This window comes from Chelmon rostratus, chromosome 15 (assembly GCF_017976325.1).
Source record: "Chelmon rostratus isolate fCheRos1 chromosome 15, fCheRos1.pri, whole genome shotgun sequence".
NCBI lineage: Eukaryota > Metazoa > Chordata > Actinopteri > Chaetodontiformes > Chaetodontidae > Chelmon > Chelmon rostratus.
In genome coordinates, this window is record NC_055672.1 from 7,320,990 (window position 1) to 7,334,197 (window position 13,208).

The following is a 13,208-nucleotide window of genomic DNA, read 5'->3' on the forward strand; positions in this document are numbered from 1 at the left end:
TGAACGACACACATGCTGCGTTTAGGTGATACCAAGAAAAATCCGGATTTTGCCGGGAAGTCTGTCAGTTCAATTTAGAATTCGCACACAAGAAGGGATGTTTGGTGGGAAGTGACCTAATAAAAAGTACAGTTAATTTGTTACAATGCTACTTAAAAATTTTAATTATTAGGTGAGGTTTTATTAAATAAACTACAAAAGCAAAAGTAAGCCTTTGCTCAGAAATATATCTTTGAGATTACTCTACAACCTCAGAGTTAAAAGTAGGATATTATGAGGAACACTTGAAGGCAGCAATACCACATGCAGCTGTGAACTGATCCAGGGCCATTGAAGTTTGGCTATAGCAGCTCATGATTAGTGAATGATGAATGACCTTTTAATTTTACAGAAAGAGCAGCAACATTGAAATAAACAGCACAAGTGACCAACGAACTAAATGATATGGCTGCTCTGCTTAGATCTGTAGAAAACTGTGGCACATGGTGACTCTTCACTTTACAATGACATGAATGTTTAAATGAGTGAGAGAGATGATGTCAGCTGTTGTTTTTGTTACATGACAGGTTGGTTATAAATGTTGGATGTTACAGATGCATCACCCAAATGAAAAATGTACAACTTGTGTGTGAAATTGTTATCCCACTTTCCTTTATTTAAGAATAAATGGAGATACATAAATTGGGCTTCCAGCACTCCAGGTCAGATATATAGTCCACATACAGGGGTTGTAGCTTTTAATATGTGGCTCTGACATTGACTGAAACCTTGTCTGACCCTTTTGGTTCAATCATACTTACACATTGAGTTATACGGGCATAAATTTGAGATATTCTGGACTGGTGAAATGCACATTTAAGGCTTTTGTCATGGTCTGATGGCAGATTTTAGCTTTGGAAAGAGTCGTAGCGCATTCTGTGTTGTCACCTCCATCACCGTCTGCAGCGACACTCCTTTGATCTTACTAATGTACTCAGCAGAAATACAGATGTTTTTGGGTTCATTTCTCACCTGCATTCAGGACATAGAACAAGAAGGATATTACATGAGTGGGTGAATAAAACTTTAGGTATTGTAATGATAAACATACATAAGACATGTAACAGATTTTTAATGTATGTGTCAAAAATATCCATGGCAAAGAAAAGCCAAGGACATATTACAAATATTCTACAAAACGATTAAAAACAAGCAGTTCATAACTTAAATTACTGCTTCAAATGAAAAAGAAGTAACAGGCTACCACAGCCATGAACTCAATCATGGCAAACATCCTTTTTTTTCTCTGTACCCTTATTTCAGTATGAGGGGGGAAGTACCTGCTTTTCTGGACCGAGAGCAGGTGAATCAGTTTCCAGACAGATGTTCTCTAATGGCAACTGTTTCACAAGTTTCTGCTTCTTGGTGGAAAATACACAAAGAAACCATCATCAATCATTAACATTCAATGTGATAAAGTCAACCAATCAAACCCAAGTAAACATGTCAGTGCTATCTGAAGTGCCATGCCAGTAGTATAGTTGTGTAAGCTGTACATGCTCACATATGAAGGGCAAAAACATTCAAACAATGTGTAGCTTTGTCGACAAAATCCACATTTTTTTCCACATTTAGGAATATAAGTACGTGTAAGAGTCCAACCTTGATTCTAAAAAAATTGGGAAGCTGCATAAAACATAAAGGAAACAGGATAGGGCGAGGTTCACCACTTGATCAGGTGCTCTGCTGTACCTGTTCACTCCGTATGATGGATGGCGGTATAGAAAAGAAATATCCAGCCTTCACTCCCTCCATGGCAACAGATGGTTTCCCATCAAAAGCGTGAAGCAGGGCTTTTTCGACACCTAGTGACATTTCAGAGGAACTGCAGTTTGCCTCTCAAGTACTCAAGTAACAGTTTATCCATGGGTAAATTCAGGATCTAGACTACGTTTACCTTGCTCCTTCAGGAGGTGGATGGTGGGTCTCCCTGCAGACCGTGAATGAACATTTCTAGATATGAAACACACAAAAGTCTTATGGAAGGCAAATACATTATGCCATCAAATCCAGGGAATAGCACCGATAGCTGTAATAATTTAATATTAAAGGTTTTCTCAAAGCATTGTGTGTGAGTGGATTTCTTAAATTCAATTAAATTCTTAATATTCATCATCTACATCACTGCAGTGTGACTCACAGAGGGAGATCAAGCTCTTTGGCTATCTGTGCCTGACGAATGAGGACCTGCCTTTGGCTCTCTTTGTCAGTGTCATTGCTGACATATCTGGGTGTAAAATCCAAACCAACCTAAAATAACAGATGTGAAAAAGAGTTCAGTGTTAAGGTGAATGCAGGAGAAAAGCCAGGACAGCAAACTGCTATTCAAGTCACATCAGAGACATTAGCGATAATATTACCTCCCCAATGGCTGCAAGGTGGTCTTTGTATTTCTCTATTATGGGTAGAGCAGCATCTAGATCCTGCACAAAAGACAGAAAAAAAAACAACTCCGTCGTTATAAAATGACACCTGCAGAAATTCACCCAAATTACAAAACTAAACATTACGTTTTCCCACTCACCCTGTGTGCAACTGCCCAGGATTTGAGCTATCTGAGACTTCTGCCACCACCCAACACTGCAGATGGGACTGGATTTGTGTTTGTTGTGCTAATATCAGTGAAAAACTATATTTTGTCTTTCCAGAAACAGAATAGAATAGCAATAGTAAAATTACTAAATAGAGAATGATAATGATAATTTTAGGTTCATAAATAGCACACAGTAAATGGATCAGAAAAGACAGATCCAACCAAGCACTCTGGTAGGACCTGGACCACCTACATTGTAACTGGGTTGTGGCAGAAGTCTCACATACCTGCCTGGCTACAAAACAAAACCTTTCAACATGACCTTACCTGGAGAGAAGCCCCTCTCTGTTGCTCTGCGGACACCTCCTGAACAGGGTGCACTCCTAAGCAGGGAAATATAAACCCTGGAAACCTGGGAAGAAGCGACAAGTCAAGACAAAGGGACAAGTAACATGTCAAATTCTAACTTTATCTCTCCAATAGCGACAGTTACCTTTGTGACAACTCGATAATCTTTTCAAATTCACCAGCATGCTCGGCCACAGCTAACAGCGCCAGCAATCCAGCCTGGCAATCAATAAAGAAAAGGAGTTAGTTAAACACACGTAATAACAACTAATGTGGACAATGTTTCTTAGCTGCGAGGGCTCACCTTTTTTGAACTCTCAATCACCTCCTCTATGTCCTGACGACGGAAAGAGGGAAACTTAGCGCCTACTAAAACACTTCATAGGTAAAACATTCACTTCTATCTTTACTGCGAGATCTTACCGTGTCAAAATCCCCCGCAGAGATATGACAGTGACAGTCAACGTAGGCAGCCATGCATGTGGACGTTCAAAATCAAAACAGTAACTTCTTCCGCAAATACAGGCACGACGCGCATGCGTACACTCGCAGGAGCGCGAGATGTCCAACGCAGCGTTGCCCGGGAGAGCGGCGTTCTGTTAAATCTGACTGGCACCAATCTGACTGCACCACACCGGCGCAACGACCCACAACAAACTGAACGTCCCCAAGCAGCTGCCTCTGGCGCATTCCCAAGTAGTTATCTCTGCAGCTACAGGAAGCATCCACCACACGATACACTCTACTTTCCTGTGTTGTGAAACTGCACCTGCAGTCTCACCGACTCCACGACACACCCACTGTACTACACGACACACCCCCCTGAGGTGTTTTCCTCAACCTAAGTGCGCAACCTGGAGGGTGTACCGTGTTGTAGGCGTGTCCTGCAGCCACCGTGTGTCCGCAAACTGACATGCTTGTTTCACTTCTCTTCCTCGTCTCGTTCATGTCATGTGATAGCCAACCCGTCCTTTTGTCTCAGTAGGTTATTTTGACTCGAGATGGGATTGTTAGTTATTTGTTTCGTTTTGTCGATGCTGTCGATCGGCACTGGCAGAGCAAAATACGAACCGAACTGGGAATCCATCGACTCCAGACCGCTGCCGGAGTGGTACGATCAGGCTAAGTTTGGCATCTTCATACACTGGGGGATCTTCTCTGTTCCGAGCTTCGGCAGCGAGTGGTTCTGGTGAGTTTTGTTCCCAAATCTCCAGCAGTTACTTTATATTTTATTACATGTTTTAAACTTCTAGAGTCTTTGTAAAGTTGGGACAGGTAATAAAGTTAAATTGTATCCAGGCAAGCACAGGCATACAGAAATATTATTACTGTTCATTGCTTTCCTCAATTCTCTGAAGCAGTAACGAACAAATCTCATCCCAAGCTCGATTCAATAGATTTCCAGGAGCTTTCAGTCATGTTTTATCGCCTTCTTCAGCCGAGTTTTCCCAGTTGTCTTGATATTATAGACGCTCGAATTTCCAACTTCTTAGAAAGCTCCTGAACAGCTCTCTCTGTGTTGAGCTTTTAATTGAGCAGGGGAGATAAGTTCTTGAAGGGCTGGTTATAAAAGCTGAATCTACATTTGCATGACTACCGGGCAACCCTTGTCTACTGATGAAGACAACGTGGCATAATGGATTTTCTGTTCCAGGTGGTACTGGCAGAAACAAAAACTACAACCATATGTTGACTTCATGAAGAGGAATTATCCTGAAGGCTTCAAGTATCAAGACTTTGCACCGCAGTTCACTGCAGAGTTCTTTGATGCCAAAGAGTGGACGGACATCTTTGCCTCATCGGGAGCAAAGTACATCGTCCTCACCACAAAACACCACGAAGGTACAAGAAATGATCAATATCCTGTTTCTCAATAATTTGTAGTAGTTTCAAAGTGCTAATACTTGTACATGATTACACTTGTTTGAAGTATTACTGCCATGCTGCACCCTCTCAGCCATGCAGGAGATGTTTTTCTATGTCTTTTTCAGGTTTCACACTATGGGGCTCAAAAAACTCCTGGAACTGGAACGCAGTGGATGTTGGACCAAAAAGGGATCTGGTGGATGAAGTGGCGAGTGCCGTCCGTGGTAACAGTGACCTGCGTTTAGGACTGTATCACTCTCTCTTTGAGTGGTTTAATCCGCTCTTTGAACAGGACGCGGCCAACGTCTTCACTACCAACTACTTTCCTACCACCAAAACTCTGCCTGAGCTTTACGATCTCGTTGTCAAGTATAAACCAGAGGTGCTGTGGTCTGACGGGGACGGAAACGCACCTGACAAGTACTGGAACAGCACAGGTTTCTTAGCCTGGCTCTACAATGACAGGTAATAAAGTTAAATTGTATACAGCAAGTGTGTTTTATTAGATTCATCTTGTCCAGTGGGATATTAACCTGAATTCCTCCACAGTCCCGTACGAGACACAGTGGTGACGAATGATCGCTGGGGCTACGGCTCCATCTGCACCCACGGTGGATATTACACCTGTGCTGATCGCTACCAGCCAGGACACCTGCTCAAACACAAATGGGAGAACTGCATGACCATCGACCAAAAGTCCTGGGGTTACAGACGAAACGCTCCTCTCAGTGACTACCTCACAATCGAGCAGCTTGTATGGGTGAGAGCTCAATACCTCATTTACCTGTTAACTGTTATATTGGGTAACCAATCTGTTGAACTGCTCCTTCTGAAACACAACCATTATGCAGGATTTAGCCTTGTCAAAAGGTCTTGTGATGTGAAAACTTTCCATTATTCTGGCCGCCTTTAGGCCCTCTCATGCACGGTTGCGTAAACATTTAGGTTCACAGTTGAATCTTGACTGTGCAAACCAGCAGCAGTCTTTAAGTGCCCCCCCCCTGCTGTTAAAAGCCACGGGGTGCAGTCGAAAGCTTCAGAATGAGCGAGAAAGAGGATCTTGAGTTGAGATTGTTCTCTAAACTGCTGTTTCCCAGGTCAAGACCTGAGAAACCGTTCCTGTGCTTCTGAAAAATAAAGACCACATTTCCCATAAACCCTTTTAGTTTATTTCTGCCTTCGCTTTCAGAACACAAACATGTAAAAAGTATTTTCTCCACTGACATTTCGCTCCTTCCTCCACCAGTTTTTGCATGAATCTCTGAAATTGGGCTGCAACTAAAGTGTGAGCCATTTTGCACTCAGTATATACATTCTAGTATATTTCAGCTGCTCTGTTGGTATATTTTATGCTGTTGGTATATTTTATTGTTTATTGTTTTAGTATATTCTTATATTTCTTGTATATTTTTATTGCATTTATGCATATTTTTATCTGCATGTTAGTTTATTTTATTCTAGTATCTTTGTTTTATTTTATTATTACATTCTTATCTTATTGTTTCTAACATGGGGGTTGCAATACAAATTTCATTGACATGTAATGCTCAGTGACAATAAAGAATCTTGAATCTTGAAAATTTACAATAGCTGAAGTTGACATATTTAAATTACTATTATAGACAACAAAGAAAACAAGCAAACATTTACAGTTGAGAAGCTGGAATGTGTTCATTTTCGAGTAAAAATGACTTAAATGATTAATTGGCTATGAATTGTTGGCCATTAATTTTCTGTCAGTCAGCGAATCAATTAATCAACTAATGGTTTCTGTAATATCTCTTCAAGTTTTTGTCCTATTTGCTCTGAAGTGAAAGCACCTCCCAGATGTACAGTAATCTAAGTCTTTTTCTATAAAATCCAAACTAGTGTCAATTACCATGTGGCACAAAATGAACCTGGAATCACGTATTAATGAACAAATGTTTAACTCTGGTGTGTGTGTGTGTTTCAGACACTGGTGGAGACTGTGTCCTGTGGGGGAAACCTGCTGATGAACATCGGCCCGACACACGATGGAAGGATCGCTCCCATCTTCGAGGAGCGTCTGAGGCAGACGGGTCAGTGGCTGAAGGTCAACGGGGAGGCCATCTACAACACAACGGCATGGCGGGCTCAGAATGACACCGTCACCCCCAAAGTCTGGTGGGTTATTTTTTTTTTGCACTTGCACTGCATCAAAATCGTTTCGATTAGCCTGTAGAATACATTTTCTCCTTTTTATTCCTGATATTTAGATGTAAAATTCCCCAAATCCTTATACAGAGGATGGATGGGGGAGGGTTTTTTGTGTGTCAACTTAGATTGCAGCTTGAATGAACATATGTTATTTTAAACAAATGTTTCCTGGTAAAATTCATGCATTATATAACTAGTAGTCAGTGAGTAAAGAAGTAGCGTCTGAAAGTATAATAAGATCAGATACTGTTAATTCTAGTTTTTAAGCTTATATCTGAGCCTGTACCTTATATTGATCTACATTCAACAGGTACACGTTCAGACCACAGGAAAAGAGCATCTTTGCCATTTTACTGCAGTGGCCTAATAATGGATCTGTGATTCTGAATGAACCTGTGGCGACACAAGGACACACTCAGGTAAGACTAAACCATTGCAGTACAGAAATGCCACATGTGTTTGAGGTCCTCTCAAACGGTGTCTCCATTACTTATGGAGGACATTCTCACCAATAAGTTCATTTTCCAGCTGGAAGATTGTTTGCTCAGTATGTTACTTGGTCACAATTATAAAAAAAAACAAACAGATTATCTGTCAAAAATGTGTATGTATCAGCAGAGACCATTCATATTTTCTTGTTATTTCGCTGTGGTCTTAACATTTACGGGCTGCAGCCTTTGGGCAGTGGGTGTGTAGCCCCCAGCCAATCACAGCGTGCAGGTGAGGTCAGGACTTAATAAAAAGGTAGTGAACAGGTGCCAGACTATGCGCCGCACACATCCAACAGGAAGCTATGAAAATGGCAGACACAGCACCAAAAATAAAGTAAATGTAATGACGCAAAACGCCAAGTGGACAAAGCTTGTTCCAAAACGAGAGTGACTCTGGGGTTGGCTGTCACCCGCTGGCGAGCACTGAAGGAGAGGATTCTGTTGGCTTAATCTGATGTCACTCACAGCAATAATATCTGTTACATGTGACAATTTTCATGCCATATAGTACATATAGACAGAAAAGCTCTTCAACCTGCCTCACAACAATTCCATTCTTCATGCTGAGTTAGCAGCTCACTGTACCTGTTTGGTGGTAGAGAAGCTCTGCTTACGCATGCCAGGGATTAAATGTCAGAAAAAGGTGAAAACTGCCGACCAGTAATTCCCAGAGCCCAAGATTCTCTCTGACTGACAGCCAAAAAAACAAATATTCAGTTTACTATGAAATCACAGAAAAGCAGCAATTCTCACTTTGGAGAAGCTGGAACCAAAAAGTAATTGCTGAACAATTGCAGAAATAGTTGCCAGTTAATTTTTTGTCAACTGTCTAATCACGTAATTTACTAATTGTTTTAGATCTAATTGCATAATTTGATTAAATGCATGAATAAAACGTACAAGGAAAACACTGGTTTTACAGCCTGCAGCTGTGGTCAGGCAGTCCAATATTTAACTAAAGACTCAATGTATCTGCAAACTTGTCTAAACCGGCTAGAGAGCCCAGTGTCCGCATGATTGTTTCTTTCTTTCTGTCAACATGTCAAGCTTGTTCATGTCTTTGTCTTTTGTTCTAAAAAAGGTGGTGCTTCTCGGTCACGGGTCTCTGCAGTGGCAGCCTGTAAAGCCCAGAGGACTGCGGGTTCTCCTGCCCCAGCTGTCCTTCAGCCAGATGCCATGCCAGTGGGCCTGGACTCTGAGGCTGACAGGTGCCACTTAAAGAGAAACCAGACCACATGTAGAGGAACAGACGGAGCGGTAGGCCAGAGAGAAGGACCCAGCGATTGATTTGTTTGAATCACTGAAGACATAAAAAGTACTGTACTGTCTGTAACTTGCACTATGACGATTTAAAATGGTCTTTTTGAAATACGTATGCAGGGGATCAAGATTAATCATTATTACATGATCATTGTTTTTTATATGGGGAACTTTAATGATTCAATTCTGTGAGTTTCTGACTGCGGATGGGACATGAATGTCATTAGGTCCAGAAAGGTATATCATGTCTGTGACCTCTGACGCCAGTGTAATGAAATCTGACATGTTTTTGTTCTAATTTTTCTGCACTTTTATAATGATTTTTTAAAGCCTGCATATTTTTATGTGATTTCCATGCAGTCTGTTTGCACTAATCAATGTGGCGGTGTTTGTTTACATGGAACGAATGTTTTAATAAAATGACAGAAGCCTTCAAGCATCAAATTTCCTCATTAACTAATTCAATTCAAGATTCAAGATTCAAGAGTCTTTATTGTCATTGCACATGTCAATGAAATTTTCATTGCAACCCCCATGTTAGATGGTAAGAAAGATAAGACTAGAAAGAGTGAATAAAATTAAGATAACTACAATAAAATAAAATAAACCAACATGCAATAAACAAAAAAAAATATTCGTGAAGCAATTAAAAATATAACAGAATGAAAATATACTTAGGCAATAAAATATACTAAACAATAAACAATAAAATATGGAAGTGAAATGTGCAAACAGAATAAAATATACAAGCAGAATAAAATATAAAATATACACAGTGAAATGTACCGACAGAATAAAATATGCCAATGAAACTGAAATGTATGTAATTATAGTATATGTGTGTACATAAAAGTCAAGTACACAGAAGGTGCAGGTGGAGGTAGAGGTGTAGGTGTAATATTTGCGCGTGGAAAGAAAGTAAATAAAAGGAAATAGATGCCGTTGTCTCATAATTTTAGATTGTACCAGTGTGACTTCTGCACTCCTGATCACGCCTGGATTATCTCAGGTCTCGCTGCACGCTGGCGCCCCCTGCTGTTTGCATCTGTAATGACACTGAAGCCGTGCGGGACATTTTAAAGCACGCTGACGGCGCAGAACTGATCTCTACACCCCTGCTGTGCACAGCCGACCCAGGAAAACAAGATTCATGATTCAGAAAAAACGGTCGGTGAACTGAAATGATCTGCATGTTGCACATTGAGCGCTAAGCTTCTGTTCCCCGCTGCCTCACACCGCGCTCACACGGTGTTTTAAAGCCGTGACTGTGTGCACCTTCCTCCGCCGATCCGCTACGGCGAGAGGTGTACTCGCCACCTAAGATGGTGAGTCCGGTGCAGGGGCAGATCTCTCTGTTGTGTCTGCTCTCTGTTGCACGCCTTTAAGGTGGGAGGTCCCTGTTCTGCAAATGTTCCATGACGTGCCGATGGGGGGTTTGCAAGGGGTTCTCACGTCCGTGCATTTCCCCCCCTCAGCAGGCTATCCCCAGCCTGGGACCCACACATGACAGCTGATCCCCTAAACAACAACAACAACAAAAACAACAGAAAGATGTGAGGATGCAAACTGATCAATTCATCACAGTTTTAGTTACATTGTCCAAATAAATGGGTTTAAGGAAACTGTAATTAAAGACTAACAGAATTAGTTTCCATTAATAATTTTTCCAATGTAGGGATGCAGCTTATATTACTGATTAATGTAATTTTATTAATGATTTTTTTGAACTGTAAAATGTCATCAAAATGTTGAAATTGCTTGTTCTGTGCGACCAAGAGTCCCAAACTCGAAGATATTTAGTTAAATATCAGGGAAGACTAATCAATTAATCAGCATTTTATTTATTGACAAAATGATTAATAGTGTGGGAGACTGGAAAATTCTCATAGATTCATAAAGCCAAAGGTTTTAGTCTGACCACTGGACCAGAACCAAAAACAAACAGACAAAATATTCACATTTGACAAGCTGGAATCAGTGATTTTGTTTGCCGTTATTGTTGTAAAATTGCTTAAATAATAATCTGACTATCAAAATAGTGTCTGATTAATTTTCTCTCAACTGCCAAAGCAATTTTTCCAATCCTTTCAGCTCCAGCATGCACAGTGTACTAGTGTAATACGTACTGTAGGAGTTTAACAGAGTGCATTGCATTGAACATCACCAGATACATTTGTCTTATTGTTATACATACACATCTGCAATATTGCCTCAAAATGAAGGCAGCCATATTTCATCTGATAGACCCAGAGAATATTTGCTTTTTTCTTTATTTATGATTCAGTGCTGATTCACACTCTAAGTAGCTCTATTTTAATATCTGTAAGTATAACCTGTAGCACTCTACGATCACATATTGATGCACTGTGTGGCTGTAGCCCATTTTCACCACTCATTTCTGCAGTCTTGGTGCTGTAATCTTTGGTGGTAATTATATATGTAGACAGGAACTGGGAAACTGCCACAGACGTTGGCATGGTTGCCATGGAAACACACAATCATGTCAGATTATTTTCAGGTACTGCTGTGATAATGGCATAAGTCCGCCTGGTTTGAGAGGCTGACTTTAAAGAGACGGATAAATGAAACGATGGTTTCATTGATCAAAAAGTCAAACAGGTGAAGCTTTTTGAATGATGCATCGAGTGAAAAGTGATGGCTGATGGTGGCGGTGGTGGTGGGGGGTTTAGATTTTATACAGTGTTTATTTGTATCAGCTGTTTGTTCAACCGGCAGTGTTCAGTGTCCTCTGTAAGTGATATCTCAGTCAGCTATATGACAGCTACTACAGCCAGCAGGGAGGAAAACCTCATTCCTTCCATTCATAAACATTCAGTGTGTGTGTGTGTGCGTGTGTTGTCCCCCCTGTCATCTGTTTTAGCACTAATATCATTAGAGGCCTGCTAGTAGTCGGGTGCACGTGTGGCATTCAATCACATGCAAATTTGTGGCAGATTTGAGCCGGTCAGTAGAGTCGCGGTGTAGCTTTAGATAGTGGAAATGCCAAGCAGTGTGGAACATCCTGGGGGACAGACCATTATATTTATAGAGATGGGCGACTTGACCTTCACTGCACATTGAGTATCAGCCATTTTAGTGCCGCTCCTCTAGATACTGAATACAGCATAATGGATCTCAGCTGCAGTGCAGTTAGTTAGCTTCAACTTCATCTTCAGCTTGTTAGAGGCAATATCTAATAATAGCTCTCTGCAATTCCATACTGTGGAGGGACTCTGTCAATACAGCCTCTGCATTCACTGCTTTTCTGACACACAGCGAGGTGAAGTTTTCTGAACCAAACACACTGTGAAATTACAGTTCTGCAGCGCAGGAAATAAAGACTTGCCATTTGGGGTGGATTTTGAACTCAGAGGTGAAGTTCAACTCTAAGTCGTTACATAAGTTTAAAGCCTTTGTTCTGCTGTGTGAGCTTTATGTTAAGAGTAAGATATGCCTTAGCCACAGCCCAAAGCCAAGGACTCCTATTCATAGAGGCGCCCAGTTGTTCTCACCCAATGGCACAGAGTGAAACTGAAGAGGATGGTCAAAGCGGGTGAAGTATTTATAGTTGTGTAAATTATATTGTGCTGAAAGGCCAAAGTTTCACACAAATGTCTGAGGTGGAGTGATTACAAATTCATTCAAATCAGAGAAAATACCCAGTTTGTTGTATTGAGGGGCAAAAATTGATTTTGGCAGGTAAGACAGTTTATCAACCGTTCTGGCATGTGTCCAACCATCGCTTCAGATTAAGACTGGTGGTGGTTTATCATGTGCTCTACCTGCGGCTGGTTTATAGCAGTCTATATAAGTTTAATGTACAATTTTCATCTGCAAAGTAGCTGCACCAGTCAACACGTAGTGGCATAAAAACTGCAATCTTTCCTTCTGAAATGTTGCAGAGATAAAGTACAAAATGATATAAAACCCAAATGGAAAATACTAAAAATTGCAAATGCCTCAAACTTGTAAAAATACTAATTGAAATAGCCGCCGTGGGTGTCTTATAATTGTGTTATTGGATTACAAATGAAGTTTTGAATTCATAAGCAATTTAACACATCTATGCTCCATAAAAAACACTCGGGGATCATGTCACAGGTTTTCCTGATACGACCTTATGATAATGATAACTAATGTTATGAAACCTTAGATAAATATTGTTGTTTTACTGCTTTACTGAGTCAGTTTGCTGACTTTGAAAGAATTACTCTTTTCTACTTATCTACATTTTAGCATTTACCATTATCCTGTAATTGTAGCTTATGGCCACAGTGACTGGTGTTGGGCAAAAGTTACTGTCCTGTGTGGAGCTTATTTTACCTACTTTTTAGTGTTGTGTAGTTTCAGCTTCAACAATGTATCATATTATAAGCTAATTATGAACTGAATGTAATATATCTGAAAAGTACCACAATAAGAAAAGATCCAAACCAAGTACAAATACCTCAAAATTGTACTTAAGCACAGCATTTGACTAAATGTACTTTTTA

The 13,208-nt window shown here is 40.5% G+C and overlaps 2 protein-coding genes across 3 annotated transcripts; one reads left to right on the forward strand and one right to left on the reverse strand.

Annotated features, from left to right (window-relative positions):
• Window positions 1–640: 640 nt before the first annotated feature.
• On the reverse strand, window positions 641–3,663 carry LOC121618124 (putative deoxyribonuclease TATDN3). 2 transcript variants are annotated; one of them, XM_041953419.1, is made up of 10 exons: window positions 3,344–3,663; window positions 3,225–3,257; window positions 3,066–3,139; window positions 2,900–2,984; window positions 2,400–2,462; window positions 2,180–2,289; window positions 1,937–1,992; window positions 1,732–1,844; window positions 1,320–1,400; window positions 641–1,011 (listed from the first exon to the last, which is right to left on the reverse strand). In XM_041953419.1, exons 1-10 carry the CDS (start codon window positions 3,395–3,397, stop codon window positions 868–870), a joined length of 813 nt encoding a protein of 270 aa, XP_041809353.1. In that variant the 5' UTR covers window positions 3,398–3,663; the 3' UTR covers window positions 641–867. The 2 variants fall into 2 exon arrangements, with proteins under 2 accessions (XP_041809353.1, XP_041809354.1); XM_041953420.1 differs by having other exon boundaries at window positions 1,320–1,397; window positions 3,344–3,661.
• Window positions 3,664–3,831: 168 nt separating this feature from the next.
• Window positions 3,832–9,148, forward strand: fuca2 (alpha-L-fucosidase 2). Its single transcript, XM_041953418.1, has 7 exons — window positions 3,832–4,109; window positions 4,575–4,762; window positions 4,912–5,251; window positions 5,336–5,546; window positions 6,741–6,931; window positions 7,275–7,383; window positions 8,537–9,148. Exons 1-7 carry the CDS (start codon window positions 3,922–3,924, stop codon window positions 8,672–8,674), a joined length of 1,365 nt encoding a protein of 454 aa, XP_041809352.1. The 5' UTR covers window positions 3,832–3,921; the 3' UTR covers window positions 8,675–9,148.
• The last annotated feature ends 4,060 nt before the right edge of the window (window positions 9,149–13,208 follow it).